Raw genomic sequence first — 15,278 nt, 5'->3', positions numbered from 1 at the left:
ACCTACAAATATGGTTTTATATTTTGTTTGATTTGTTTGTAAGTTCCTGTACTTGAATGTATTGTCTACTATGAATTAGATAATTCAATTATATAATATAAAAATAGTTTTAAATGAAATAACAAAAGTGCTTGTATTTAAAAATTGTATTACAATCGAAAGTCTGTTTCATTTGTCTGCGATGTTGTTTCATTTTTGATAATTTTCGCCAAAACTCTTTTAGTTTTGTCCCAAAACAAAAGTGTCTTTTTTACTAGTAATATGGTGGCAGCACGGTCTCATAAAATGTGACGTGCATGATAATTTCTGACAGTATTTGAATTTCATTTTTCAAATCATATGTCTATTCGGCTCAAAAAGCCAATTATTTCATAAAATTACAAAGCACCACAGTCATTCTTGTTCCTATAACCTGTGAGCAACGAATTAAACGTGGTTTGTTGTAATATAACGTGCAATTTACAGCGATAAACTTTTACCGAATGTGAGTTATTCTTTGTTATGTACATTTCCAAAGTTTAGTTTTTTTTGTTTCTAATCAAAATAAAAGGAATTCGGTCCGCATTATCAATTTGTAATTGCATGATTTTGTCTAAAATTTCAATCATTTTTTCGCGGTGTAAGTTTTTGCTAGGTTAACTTTCAGACGACGCCGAGATTATATTTTTCGGGGTGGGGGCACTAATTAAGAGAATGTGGTTGGGGGAGATGAGTACGTATCGTTACCGTTAGTGGTCAATTTTCCCGAATCTTTATTAACTTTGGATCTACACGTTGTACTTTCAATTAAATGCGCGTATGTTGAATTCTCCTTTACTTTTTCTATAAAAAACCACGGTTTAGTCAATTTCATTATAGCAATATGGAAACACTGATTTCCTGTCACTGTATCATAAATTCTTTCATATACAATATCATTTACAAGTTTTGTTCGAATCATATATAATTTATTGTTTAGAATGGGAAGCAGTGGTCAATTGTATAGCCTGTCTTGGGGAGAGTTTAGTTCATCACTTGCTTCTGCGGTACAATTATTAAGAGGTCATGGAGATCTGGTTGATGTTACATTAGCCGCTGGTGGACGCAGTTTCCCTGCACATAAAATTGTTCTTTGTGCAGCTAGTCCTTTTTTATTGGATTTATTAAAGGTTCTAATATTATTAGTACATTGAACATTAGTACATAGAATGCCATCTATAACTTTGAAATATTATAATTTGCTTTTAAATTTATTTTCCATAAACAGAGCACACCATGTCAACATCCAGTAGTTATGTTAGCTGGTATAGGAGCAGATGATTTGGAATCATTGTTGGAGTTTGTGTATCGTGGTGAAGTAAGCGTAGAACCTTCTCAATTACCCTCACTCCTTCAAGCTGCTCATTGTCTTTGTATTCATGGATTAACACCTCCTACTATATTGACTGAGGTATGTGTTATAATCAAAATATAATAATATAATAATAGTATTTTATTGAAGTATTCATATCGTATAATTTTTATATTATATAATTATCAATTTTTATATATTTGTCTATGTTTTAATTAAGTATATATTTATTAATCGATAGTAATTCTTATGCATTTATGTAAAAGGATGATTCATATCTTTATTCATTTAGAATGGGGAAGAGGTGCCTGTATCAGCAATACCAACAGCAAATGAAACTTTATCAAAAGAAAGCATTAGTCCATATTTTCCATTGAAACGAAGAAAGAAAAGAAGAAAGTCATCTTCATCTTCTGGAAAATGGCCACGTAATGCCAATACTGCTGATAATGAAAATAGGACTATAGATGGAAGTGATAATAGCCGTTCAGCTAATTATGAGCATAAAGATGAAGATAATACAGAACATGGTGATGATACAGGTAAGAAATATTTAGCTTTTTATATTGCAATGTATTTTGTAATTATTGTATTTCTTAAACTTATTGAAAATATATATTTAAATTCTCATTTTGTATTTAATATTCACTTAGAATAATAAGAAATATCATTTTATTACTATATATTTTACACAGTTTTCTTTTTCTCATCACATTGAACTGAGTTGATCATTATATTATTGTGTATATTTAATGATCAGTTTAGTGGCAAATTTTAACAAGAATGGATATGCGATATTTACTTGTGTTCTGTGTCCGGTATATTATTTTCATTATTTATTAATGTATTTTTGGAGTATGATCCATAAATGTTTAAAGCTTCTTTTAAGCTTTTCTATATTAGAACGGACACAAGCACAACCATCAATCGGGTTGAACTGCGTCTAATCAATCATGTCACATGTTATAACGATTCAAAAATTTCAGATACAAAAATCAGTTCAGCCCTGCATGGTAATATTGTGTTTGTGTCTGTTAACAGCAAACGATCGGTTGGAATATTCGAATCACCGAAGTTGTCACTCGCCACGTGCTCAAGAAGCGCAGCCGGTGTCGACAGAAAATTCTCAGACAGGAACACATCAGGATCAAATATCGGACAATGAATCGCACCTTCACACTTTAATGCCAATGCAGCCATATTCTCCACTACATATACCGCAATTTCCTGGTCCCTTAAATATGGGCTTTCCTCCTGGTATACCACTCCCACTAGTTACTCAGGGTACAACTGCTGGAACAGCGTCTTGTGGGCTGACAGGCAATATGAATTTGTCTAAAATACGTGGTGCATCCGACTGTCCAGGCGTTTGTCCATTATGTGGTGCTACGTTACGGCAAGCGAGAAATTTACGTAGACACCTATTATCCTCTTGCAAATATCGATTTAGTAGTAATCCGGTTCAGAGTTCCCCAGCTGATACAATGATGATAGAAGTAAAGCCTGAAGTCGAGTTATCGAGTTACAATGAGCAGTCAATGACGTATGGAACTGATAGTGGAAGTAGTACCTGTGAGCAAATAATTTGTAAGCCCAGCCCACTTCCTTCGCCAACATCACAGGGACCGAATGTTGTTTCCCCTCGAAGCAATGTTCCGTCTCCAACTATCGCTAGATGAATGTACAGAAAGAAATTGGAAGCGAAGATATAATGCGAACAGGATGTTTCCACTCTGTTATTGTGATTTAGGAACTGTTTTGTTTCTTGTCGCTAATTCGTCTTATAACGTATGTTACAAATTTACTTTAAGCAAGCGTATTCTTTTTTTACTTATTGCTTTAATGTACTTATGCGAATTTATGTTCAAACTATTGTTTGCGTTGTTTAAGGAAAGAAATAATGAATTGATATCGTTTTGTAAAATTCATCAGAATGAATTGATTGTTATATTATATGAATAATTTATTTCATACTCTTATTTTATTATTTTTTTATCGAATCTTTCTTGTTACGATTGGTATGAAATTAACTTGAAACAGGACGTTTAAAACGAAGTTAAAGTATGCAAAAATCTTCCACGTTAGTAAGTAAGAACAGTATCTTTAGGGTTAATGGGAATAGTCGATGAAAAATTATGCCTAGTGAAAGCGGTGGTATAAGAATATTGCAAAATACTTCTAAATTTTCGATATCCTTTAAATATTCACTCACGCAATAACTATGCGTGATCAGTTTTATATAAACTTATTGAATTACAAATCTATCTTCGAAGCTTATTTTTCTCATTTCTTTTGCCAATAAAATATCAAATTAATATTTTAACATATGCGCAAGTAGAATTCGGATTTCTGTTGTTGTACGTATGTGTTTGAAAAGAAGTGGTGTCAATAATCAAACACAGTATCAATAATAATATTGAGGTTTAAACGAAATCTCGCTTTTATTCACTTTTGTAATAAGGACATTAATGAACAGAAATTCCGGTTTCTACTTAAATAATTTATATATGTGTACATTTTTTATCTTTTTAAAATATTGGCATGCGTTTTATTTAGAATATCAGAATCGATTATTAGGTATAAAAAAACTCGACAACATGAATTATACTTAACTAATAAATAACGGACTCATTTGACAGGATAGCAAAGGGTTATTTTATCATAGACTGTATACTTTTAAATAAAAGAATCTCTACAGGTCATAGTCTTTCGAGCTGTTTTTGCAAATATTTTCTGTACATGGCCTTTTTGTACGTACTGTACGTAATTATTTATTTATGACTATTAACCCATTTTTATGGAATCGCAATATGATCGTCTTAGCGGTAAATAAAACAAATGATCAGAACAATAAACATACAGATTAATATCCAGGATATAAACTTGTTTAATTACTGCCTATTGTTATGGTGATCTTTTTCAGGTGTCTTTGAATGTGTATAGATTTGACGGAATTAATTTTAGGAGATGGATTGTCCAAAGCACGAAGCATGTCAGATCAGCCGGCGTCGTGTCCACTTTGCGGGGCAATTTTGCGTCAATCACGAAATTTAAGAAGGCATTTAGAACTTCTACACTTTGGATTCGGTAGCAATAACAAATCAGGTGTCCACATGAGACACCGGAGGGCCGATAGAAATAGCGATCTTGTACGATCGACGCTTGCATCTATTTGTCCACCCCATATAACAAGAACGGATTACTCAAGAGTTGTAGAGAATACCGATTTGTCGACGTTAACGTCTTTATCCATTGCTTCGACAGCCAATTCCAGCGCATCGAATGCCAGCCTTGCAGGTGAATGCTTAGCAGCTTGAGATAGAAAAGAGGAGGAACGATTGATACAATTACTTTCGATAGTTGATCACATAAGGGATAATAACAGCTACTTTGCAAGTAAATTGAAGGAAATAATGGAATACGGGAACAAAGCAGCATAAGGTTAAGAATGTTAAGAGAAAGACAGAAAGTAATATTGTATCGATCTTCCTATGGTGTCAAGTTTCCTGTAACTGTAGAATGTTTTCTTACGATTAATTTACTTGTATGTATAGTAGGGTAAAGCGTACAACCTCTGTATATTTCAATTTATTTGTCATTATGTGTTGAGAGATTGTAAGTTATTTTTTAGTTATTATATTGTAAATGTAATTGAACAAGAAACAAAATACAAGTATTTATGTTAAAAATGTTGTTAATTATTTTGTTTCATTTCTTTTATAATACTATGTTTACTTAAAATGATTGTTATGTATAACGTACTACTACATCATTAAATGCATATATTAAGTAACATTTATAAAACTAATACATAATTTACATAATGAAAGAAACATTATTCTTAAATATGTAAATCTTATTTCAATTTTTTTATATTAAGTTACGAATAATGAAGAAGCATGCCGTAGCTGGTAGAAGCGAAGGATTTTAATTAAACACTAAGATGGTTTATAATATAAAAATTTCATGAGAATGTAATTCAAATTTAATTCAAATTTTAATTAATTTGTCTTTTGATCTTTCTTAAATCGCAAAGATTCCACGATAATATATGTACGTATTTATAATATACCGTAATGATAGAAAAATTGTGAAATCGTGAAATTTGTTTAGAAAATAAGCTTTCTACAATTGTATATCATCAATCAATGGAATACAACTTCCAGAAAAAGATGTACGGTTTCGGTTTCTTGTTTTTTCTGTTCGAAGTATGTTTCGTATGAATTATATAAATGTAAAATCATCAAGCGACATATAAGAAAAACTGATATTCTTATGTTTTTGTAAACAGGAGGTTTGATGGGATCAGGTGTACTGGGAAGCGGTGATCAAAGTGCTAACTCTACTCTGGTCTCGGTGTCAAGCTCAAGCACAGCTTGTATTGCCTCTGCCAATAATGGAATTTACTCATCAGACGGTAGTGCCAGTATGCTAAATTGCTTATTACCATCGTTACCATCTTTGCCTTCTCTATCATCTCCGCACGACGTGTTTCGACACGGTGAAATGTTGCGAGTTGGTATTGCGTATCATGATTCCTCGAGGCAACATCCGAAGCAATCACAGCGCACTGATGTCACTTAACTTTCTTCAACGTACAGTGTTCTTTCGCCTTAAATATCAATTCGAATTAGAAGTTATCTTATTATCGCAAAGCTGACTATGTCAAATCTCGTCGCGTTTCAGTAATGAAGGATATATTAAAAATTGTACAAGTACTTAATGTGAGAAATGTAAAGAACGAAGGAAAACTTGGAAACTCCGTGCTTCGCTGTTATACATTTTTTGATGTTGCTTTAGAATTTTGTAAATTATTATATTTTACAGCGATATACGGAAGATTAAAATTGTACGACACGCGAGTCGCAGAACTGTATCAATGTATCTTTGAAAGTTTAGTACGTGATGTTATTTATTTAAGAAATAAAACTTACAGTCGATATTGAATTTTGTTAAATTTTTACAACGAATGTTTATATTCGATGGAAATAATTACAGCCGTCCAATCCAAGAAGTTATATTTTCCCGTTCTACTATTGCTACCGTGACGCACGTTACGGTTTATGTTTTTGGTGTTTGAACAGATAATTGGATTGTTAGCCAGAAAAGCAGGACTTTTAAAAATTAACAAAGACGAAATAGTGTTACTTCGATTGGGTTTAATTCTTGTAAATATAAATAGGACGCAATGTAAGTATGCATAATAAAAGTATAATGATACATTAAAAATACAGGATTTTTGGATAAATAAATATTATTAAGTTTAAGGTATCAAAAAGTGAATTAATTTTGTTTTCCTCGGTTAACAGTCTAACGTTAATTACATATTTATAAATGTTTGGCTATAGATAGAAAAGTTCGTAAAATGCAAGAAAAAGATAAAATAAGGTGGCATATTAATTGTATCTAATGTTAGAGCAACGATACATGTACCAAATGAAACTTAGAATCCATACAACGTCTGTTCTAAGTATTAATTTTGAGTAAACACCTGCCTGCGGTATATCGTGTGATTAAATACTAATACTAATACTGGCAACAGTTCAATAGCAACAAATATGAGGATTTTGAACAAGTTATTAAACGAAGAAATTATAAAAGGAAAGAGAATTATCGATTGTATACATATAAAAATACATTGTACATTTTCTATGCAAATACATTTTTCAGAAGGGAAAAAATCTATCTAAGTAATATACGAGTATGAAATTCTATTCCCTAATTTCTATTTGCGCGCGCGATTCAAATCTCGTGCACTCGTATTACGATTATTTTATTTCGATGACAACGTTATAGAATAATTTCTCTTGTAGACGGACAACCAATTATAGAGAGAGAGAAAGAGAGAGAGAGAGAGAAAGAGAGAGAGAGAGAGAGAGAAAGAGAGAGAGAGAGAGACTACGAATTTATTATATAAATCTATGTTGTAAGTTCACGTCGTTGTGAATAACAGTAACAATGGCAGTGAAACGCTCTTAGCGTGCTTGTGTCTTCTAAAAATATTCAGCCGTGTCTCTAAGTATCGAGCTATTATCTCGCAATTTTACAAAAGTTCTTGTAAAATCTTCCGTTAAATCAACGATATAATGGAAGTAATTTGTATCGTTCACACGATGAGATTCATTTCCTCCGTATGATGTCCTATACGTCCTATAACAAATGGCCAATTTCTTTTCGAGATCCTTTCCAATTCTCCCCGTAAGAGATTCAGAAGGTCGTCGAGATATCGCAGATCATGTACGTCCTGTCGTAGTTTGCTGGTATCGGACGAGATGTCTGCCATTTTCTGTTCGTCACACTGAAAAATACAGTAACAAGAAAATTTATGCTTCCAATTTTGATCTTATGTACTTTCCAAGGATTTTCGAGTGACATATATTTTCAAAAACAATTACTTGAAAGTTCTTTCGAAGATTAGATATGTCTCGACAAATGTCTTTGTTGCTAGCTTGAAGTTTCCTTATTTTGTTTTGAAGATGAATTAAATGTTCTTTCTCGAGAACTCCCGGCATATTCTCATCCGTTTCAATGGTCAAGGCCAGCCTGGTCAATTGATCGTGTGAGGACGTGCTGTCGTGAAAACTATCTTCCTCAAGAAGAACCATAGCTTTCTCGGGATTTGTGTCGAGTACTTCAAGAATCGATACCACCTCATTGGTAGTAGAACGTTGTCCCTGTAGAAAAGTAAACAAAAAAAAAAAAAAGAAAAAAACAAATGAATAAATAAACGAACAAACAGAAGAGAAAAATAATTGTTCATTGATACAGTCTATAAGGAAAAGAAATTAAAGTAGCAAATTAGATTTTTGAAAAACTAATTTTCACTATAGCTAGTAATTTCTGAATCAAAGTTTTTAAATTGACAAAAAATCAATTATTTTCAGATGAAATTTATGGAAAATCAACATATACATGTTAGTGATATACATCTTTCGTTTGATAGGAAATTAACAGAAAAAGACATTACTTCTTCTTCTTTCTTCTTCTTTCAATTCTTCTTGAAATTATTTTCTACGCTTGTTAGTGCATTATTTAATAAATATCGTATTTTCCCATTCTTCTTTTAGAAAATTACTTTTCATACAAAGTTCACGAGTAATTGAACATTAGGAAACGAGAAGAGGCATAGTTACGATCCAAAAATTTCTACCATATTTCCAAAAAATGTCCACTTTTTTTCAACAAATTAGTATCTACTTTCACCAACTGAATAACTTTCTCTACTTAATATAGCAAAAAATAGAACCTGCGTGGTATCGAGTTTGTAATTCGTCGTTGCCAACTCGTCACTGAGACAGAGAGGAGGAGTGCTTTGCATATTCGAGGTGTGGGTATTGGAGCTCGAATCGTTGCTCTGGATACCGGAAGTGTCTTCGAACGGAGTCGTTTCAGAGCAACCGCTAAAAGAGTCGCGTGTCTCCATCTTGCCACTGTTCTCCCATGTGTCATTCAATCTCTCGCAACTGGATCTCTTGCTGAACGAATAATCGGACACGTTCAGACTGCTTGAATAATCGGACATGTCTTCCGTTTTCGTTTCGTTTTTATCGTTTATCGTCCCGTTGTCCCCGTTATAGATTCGTTCATATTTTTTCCAACGATGCAAGTCAATTATCGGTACCACTATTTCCTTCGGATTGGGATTCGTGAAAGTTTTCATTTGCATTCCACCTGACGAAATGTTTTAAGATAGAATATACATTCCATTTACATGAACTCACTTTAACTTATACGTACATTAACTTTGAATTCCAATTTTAATTTAATCTACTTACTGTTTAACTCTTGCAATTTGTGTTATATACATATATTACATACGTATGTTATGTTTTACGTATGTTTCATACGTGCGACCAGCGAAAATTTATCTCTAGTGATCTCGATATTTAGATTAGAATTCGAGACAATAAGTCTCATTACGCGAACATGAAATTACCGACGAGGAGTCGCGCTAGTATATCGAGCGAACGAAATGAATTATTTTCCTAACTTGATTTTCCTAACGAAGACAAATGTTCGAGAATGCAGATAATTCTAATCGCCCTAACGTCTCCATAATCGTACAAAAATTCATTCGTTACGACCATATCCAGATACTATACGAAGGCTATTCAAAATTTACAAATCGAAAATAAGCGATCATTTATATGTCAATGATCGATCGAGCGGAAGATTACAGAAAAGATATTTTATTAGGAATAATCAGAAGCGTTTCACGGGATGTCCAAGTTTCATCGAGAATACGAACGTATTTGACAAACGATCGAGGGCATTGCGGAACAAGTTTAAGAGCACAGCCGTTCGAACGAAAGTACGTCTAACGAGCATGAAGCGAACCGATTTCACATATTGGTAAACCGCGAAACTTTATTAGGTCAGACACAATAGCCGGGTTATATTCAAGTTAGCTGATGGCGGGTCCGCATTGGAACAAGTTTGTTGCGCGATCCGCTGTTGCACGCTCTGCGAATGTCGAACCGGCACGAGCACTCTTTCTCTCTCTCTCTCTCTTTCTTTCTTCTTGTCTCCCGCATTCTTCTGAACAGCAAGATACATACCATCTTGGTTGGAGTCGATAAGACAGTCCAACTGGTGGCGGTAGTGAGACGTCTTCCATGGATTATTTGTCACGTCTCTCATTTGAGAGATCGACAAGTAGCGGGGCGACGGCGCTAGTATTCGGTACTTCTGAGATCTGACCAGCCTTTCCGGTGTGTAGCACGTGCCGTGCGAGTCCTGCGACTTCGGGTTCGAATCGTCCGAATACCGTGTCTCGTCTTCCGCTAGAAATGGCGCGATGTCCTACAATTACATCGATCTGCTTAAATTTGATCGTTCTCCGCGAGAAGGATTGTCATCGGTTACGTGTAAACGTACATATTTAGAAAGAAATATCGAAGTTCGCAAGAGAAAGCGCTGATAGCGCCAACTCGGAAGCTGTTATAGACACTCGCGACACCACGGGGTAGATATTATAATAGAAAACGATCTGTGTGTTGAGTTATTGTATCGTCGGATGAAAATTTCTCGATTCTATCAAGAGGCTTTGTTCATTTGTTGCGTAATTACTTGTAACGATAGTTGCGACAATTGCTCGGGAATAAAACATCTCTGAAGAAGTGAAATGATGTCAACTTACCGCTTTTTTCTTAATCGCATCTAGCTCGATAAGATTCACGTCCCAATCTTCGTTAATTAACGACGTAAGTTCTATTTTCTCGTAATTACCGTTGCATTCTTGTTTGAATTCCTGCGCAAGGACATAACTTTCGCTGTCGTCAGAATCTATGCAGGAAAACATCGATTCCGACGATCCCACCGATCGACGATCTTTGCTACGGGTTGATCTAGGCGATTTTAGATCGTCCTCGTTGCTCAACCACCATCCAAAATCATCCTGTCTCAACATCTCTCTAAGCTTCGTATCGCCACTGTTTCTTCCTTTTAGACAAAACATCGTTAGACGAGCTATGTTTGATGGGATTTCTCTTCGCCGATTTTCCGATACTTTACGATACAGCGAAGATACGTTACATTAAATCTGGAATGGACAAGATTATCGAACGTTAATTCAAATTTATCGAAAAGAAGTGCGATTCCTCGATGATTTACGTTTCATATGAACACGTAGCCAATTTTCTAGGCAGTCCTTATTTTAATAACGTTACTTAATAATAATTTAATAATGTACTTTTATACGATATTCAATGGGTTTTTAATTTTTACGTAATACGTAGGTTCATACGTAATACGAGTTATTAAGGTGCTGTCTCTCTGCTTTAGAAAAAGAATGACTCTTTACTACGACTATTGCTGCAATTATTACGATATACGTATATGAAACATCTTTTCGTAAGTTCAGATATAATTTTCATCTCGTACTTTGCTCGGATATTATTCAAGAATAAAACGCGGCTATCTACGAAATGACATCATTATTACATTATGTTAATGGCGTTTTACTAATGAAGAACTTCACTTCACTCTCCTATCTTCTTTCAAACGTATCTCTCTCAAAGTAAGTTATGTCCTTTATTTCAGTAGTCTTATCAACACCGAATTACGTACACATGTACATTATCTGTCTGGGTCAGCGTATTCATCGACGCATTTACAGAGAGAATTTCAGCCAATAATTTCTATTCGCTTTATCTAGCTTCCATGATGTAATCAGAGAACAAATTCCTCCATCCAATTTATACTTGACGCTTCGCATCGGGCAACTTTACAGGAAACGACGTTTCTCGCTTGTTTTTCCTATTTACCATTGCAAACGTTATCGGACCGACGAACGACGAACAGTTGGTCAAAGATTAAAACCGTGTCTTAAACTGTCTTGATAATTCTAGCACTAATCGAACGATAAAGTAGAATTCTCTATTTCTCCGAATCTCTGTCAGAGGACAAATAGTTCGTTTTATAATTCGCCGATTCTTTCCACTGTAATTTCTCAACCAAATAAGACAACTTCGTTTCCAAGCGGACAAACCCAATAGATAAAGAGGTTAGGTTAACGGGTCACTAACTGAAATTTCGTTTCGATAAATCAAGTTCTACCATAAGCTCGCAACGCGGAGAAAGGAAATTGCGTAGATTCGAACTAGGAACTTAGACGAGAGAATCCATCAACGAGTGAGCCATTATACGTACACTTGCTCGGCTTCTGTATCGGCGACTCGAACACTCGACGTACAACCGGGAACGTCAAACCATCGATAAGTCGAGCGTTCTATGGCCAAGTTTCGCATGAATTCGTGTCGAATTGAACCACGTTGCTCGTGACTTCGAACTGTACCAGCCGCGCGAGAATTATACGCGAGTTAGAGCCATCGCAGCCGCGAGCCTCGATCACGACTCTGATCTCGTAATCTAAAACGCGTTGCTTTGACAGCCGTACGAAGCGCCGTTTCAGTTCGACTGTCTCTATGAAACACCGATTTTCTTGACCACTGGTCGCCATGGGGACGCTAATTTAATAACCCAACGGTTCTCGTTTCGTGTCGTCGCGTTCGCCAGCGTTTAGAGCGACCGCGCGTCGATTAACGTTGCATGTTCGTTGGTATCTCGCTCGTTCCCGTGATTCATTTATGCAGACCGATGACTAGATTCAGTCGCGAGAGCAGAGACACCGGCGATATGAGATTTGTGCACGCGTATGGTTAGATAGTTGGGTTTTTGTACGGAGTATTCGATGACTCGGTTGGTAAATCGACAGGGATCGAACGTGCAGCGAATTAGTGGAGGGCAGTGGCGTGGATGTTGCGAGTTGGTGTCGCGAGTGGAATACGCGTAGCTGTGTTCGACGAAACGTTTCTTATTATAATCGGTCGAGTTTATGTTTCAATTTAGAAATTCTAACGTTTTTTATGGCATTTTGCGTAACATAGTGTTGCATATTTCGACTTGTCCTTTCATTAATCTTTACTTGTTAACCTTATTTTCTTTTTAAATTATACAACGTTGCATAAAAGCATTCTTTGATCAATAACTAAGCTGATGTACGAACGACGAAGAATTTCTTATCACGATCAAGGAAGCAGCAACATAAGTGTATCTCTAATTCTCAGCATGTCTTCTATTTTATATAATGTTTGACATTAGTATAGAGAAACCGAAGTTTTTCACTGGTTATTATCCGTAACTTATACAGCCAGTTGATTTATCGAGAAACAGATTATATTTGCAATTCTAATCTTATCGTCGCCTATTTATTTCGCACTATGTAAATGAACGTAATCCAGATATGTTCTACATATAAAAGAGACATTAATCGTCTTAAAGTTTTACGTAAACGGCACATACGTGTATATATATATATATCTGTTTATTTAATCAGATTCATTTGAATTCATCCTTATCTTGAGCTTCCAATTCACATTTGCTCATGGACGCGTGCACAGGCATAAAAAAGCACTGATCAGGCATCGTAAAACACTGATCTTCATCTTTCGTCTTGCGATTTTTCCACTCGGCGATTAGTTCGTATTATTAACTACGCTCATTATTTACGTTACGCTGGCCAAGGAGAAGTTGTCACGTGCGAATTCAATGGCACGAAAGTACACACACGAAACGGCGTTCGCGTCCGATCATCATAAAATTAATCAAAGAAACTTATATCGATGCAATCACAGTTCGTACGTATTCGTCTGAATGAGGCTTCATCGTCTTCGACGAGCAACGATCGCCAGCAACCGTAAAATCTTCTTCGGTTCATGCACTGACCCATACCACGTTTTTCCTCGAGTTATAACATAGTTCAGCCAATGGTGAATGTCGGTATTTGTTTTCGATATGGCCTAAATAAATATTGCGATAGCGAGAAATTAATTTTTACTGTTACTCACCTATCAATTCGTATTTGCGGGAGTACATTTTCTTGCGATAACACGATGACCCGGCTCTCGCGATACGAGTTTCCTGTCGACAATAAGTCAAAGCAGTGGTAATTCGAACTTCGTAGATACGAGCGTGAGCAGCAGTTACCCTTCAGATCGTCAGATCTGTTTTGTAAACACACATTTTATCTTCACAAGCTATTCTATGTACTGGACACGTCTTTAATTCACGTGAGATACGACGAGTGAAAACTTTAGAGTTGCTCGTGGCAGAAATACGACGATGTACTGGGAGAAATCTAGTCAGACAATATTCAAGCGTTAGAGATATTTTGCTAATGATCGTATTTGTGAATAACATCGTGCGACATGTAATTATATTATTTGCGATATAATCGTATCTCAATTGCATATTTCAATTTACATTCTATTTAATTAATTATATATTTGTATACAGGATGATCCATAACATGTGGAACAATTGGGCACGGGATAATTCTATGTGAAAAAATAAGTTGAAAATATGGAATAAAAAGGTTTTCATGCGACGCTTTGTTTCTGAGAAAATTGCCATACATTCGAAAATAAATAAAAATTGCGAAATAACATTTTTCCGTCTAAGCCTCCACTTTCAAGCAAATAATGTTTCAACATGTTTGTTTAGTTAAGAATTGTTCTGTTACACTTTAACGAATTTTTAAAATGAAAAGAATATAATAAAAATATAATAAGTATTCGTACAGTTACCGTTCTATGCGATGAAACGTACGTAGATGCTTTAAAAAATAATCTACATCAAAGTGCATAAAAAGAATGGGTTTGACAGACAACGTTATCGTGACGTAAGATAACGATACAAAGCATAATGCTACTAATATGCGAGTGTGGTACTTGTATAATGTTTACAAACACTTAAAACACGTCCACAACAGCCAGATGTAAATATCATTGAAAATATTTGGGACCACCTGAAACGAAAAGATACAGAGTCACCATAATTCAGCAAGGAATGATTTAAAGAAGGTTCTTGTAGAAGAATGGAAAAATATTTCAAGCAGAGTACTCATCTATTTGATAAATTCACTACCACGACGGCCTCGAGCCATAATAAAATCAAAAGGAAACCCCATTGAGTATTAAAATGATCAAACCTAGCGATTTCCTCTCTTAGATATTAGGCGAGTCTTACTCTTTTCCTACTATACTATAACTGTATGAATATTAATCACGCATATATTTTTGCCATTTGTTAGATACTTGTTAATATCTCCGCAAAGAATATAGGTTTCCCCTTCTTTTTATGAAAATTATTTTGCGGCTTGGTAAGAATATATACGTATTTTTTATTTGCTAAAATTTCGCTGATAGACGATGTTCTACAATATTTTTGTTGAAATTAATTACTGTACGAATACATTTTACACCGACTGTACCATTTTTACATATGAAAAAATATTATTTACATTTTCGAGTTGCTTTCACAGGTAGTTTAACATCCTGTTGATTATTTTTCTTGTTCGATTCGGAATTAGCTAATCAAAATTTCGAACTTGATTTTCTCGGAAATGTCACGTGAAAAAATGTTATTTTTTCTCGCAGAACCGCCTTGC

At 34.9% G+C, this 15,278-nt stretch overlaps 2 protein-coding genes across 9 annotated transcripts; one reads left to right on the top strand and one right to left on the bottom strand.

Moving 5' to 3' along the window:
* The first annotated feature begins 246 nt into the window (after positions 1-246).
* LOC117208605 (transcription factor GAGA) lies at positions 247-6,274 on the top strand. Of its 4 annotated transcripts, XM_033449853.1 has the most exons (6): positions 247-484; positions 959-1,148; positions 1,247-1,429; positions 1,623-1,872; positions 4,295-4,627; positions 5,622-6,274. In XM_033449853.1, the coding sequence occupies exons 2-6, from the start codon at positions 960-962 to the stop codon at positions 5,912-5,914; spliced, it is 1,248 nt and encodes a 415-aa protein (XP_033305744.1). In that variant the 5' UTR covers positions 247-484; position 959; the 3' UTR covers positions 5,915-6,274. The 4 variants fall into 4 exon arrangements, with proteins under 4 accessions (XP_033305744.1, XP_033305740.1, XP_033305741.1 ...); XM_033449849.1 differs by lacking the exons at positions 4,295-4,627; positions 5,622-6,274 and adding an exon at positions 2,372-4,034 and having other exon boundaries at positions 253-484; XM_033449850.1 differs by lacking the exons at positions 247-484; positions 4,295-4,627; positions 5,622-6,274 and adding exons at positions 653-796; positions 2,372-4,034.
* Positions 6,275-7,220: 946 nt separating this feature from the next.
* LOC117208603 lies at positions 7,221-13,832 on the bottom strand. Of its 5 annotated transcripts, none has more exons than XM_033449844.1 (6): positions 13,678-13,832; positions 10,470-10,871; positions 9,889-10,132; positions 8,577-9,001; positions 7,726-8,004; positions 7,221-7,628 (listed from the first exon to the last, which is right to left on the bottom strand). In XM_033449844.1, the coding sequence occupies exons 2-6, from the start codon at positions 10,785-10,787 to the stop codon at positions 7,437-7,439; spliced, it is 1,458 nt and encodes a 485-aa protein (XP_033305735.1). In that variant the 5' UTR covers positions 10,788-10,871; positions 13,678-13,832; the 3' UTR covers positions 7,221-7,436. The 5 variants fall into 5 exon arrangements, with proteins under 5 accessions (XP_033305735.1, XP_033305736.1, XP_033305734.1 ...); XM_033449845.1 differs by lacking the exon at positions 13,678-13,832 and adding an exon at positions 13,189-13,582; XM_033449843.1 differs by lacking the exon at positions 13,678-13,832 and adding an exon at positions 11,981-12,535.
* Between the last annotated feature and the right edge of the window lie 1,446 nt (positions 13,833-15,278).

The sequence above is a fragment of the Bombus bifarius genome, unplaced genomic scaffold, assembly GCF_011952205.1.
Source record: "Bombus bifarius isolate JDL3187 unplaced genomic scaffold, Bbif_JDL3187 scf7180000008140, whole genome shotgun sequence".
In the NCBI taxonomy this organism is placed as follows: domain Eukaryota; kingdom Metazoa; phylum Arthropoda; class Insecta; order Hymenoptera; family Apidae; genus Bombus; species Bombus bifarius.
Note: the sequence above shows the minus strand (reverse complement) of the source record. Positions and strands in the feature narration are given on the sequence as shown.

Excerpts from the sequence above, each read along its gene's own strand:
- LOC117208605 (XM_033449849.1), top strand. The coding sequence starts at position 960 with ATGGGAAGCAGTGGTCAATTGTATAGCCTGTCTTGGGGAGAGTTTAGT. Across the intron at positions 1,430-1,622 it reads CTCCTACTATATTGACTGAG|AATGGGGAAGAGGTGCCTGT; the intron begins GTATGTGTTATA and ends TTATTCATTTAG. Across the intron at positions 1,873-2,371 it reads AGAACATGGTGATGATACAG|CAAACGATCGGTTGGAATAT; the intron begins GTAAGAAATATT and ends GTCTGTTAACAG.
- LOC117208603 (XM_033449844.1), bottom strand. The coding sequence starts at position 10,787 with ATGTTTTGTCTAAAAGGAAGAAACAGTGGCGATACGAAGCTTAGAGAG. Across the intron at positions 8,005-8,576 it reads ACAAACTCGATACCACGCAG|GGACAACGTTCTACTACCAA; the intron begins GTTCTATTTTTT and ends ACTTTTCTACAG. Across the intron at positions 7,629-7,725 it reads ATCTTCGAAAGAACTTTCAA|TGTGACGAACAGAAAATGGC; the intron begins GTAATTGTTTTT and ends TGTATTTTTCAG.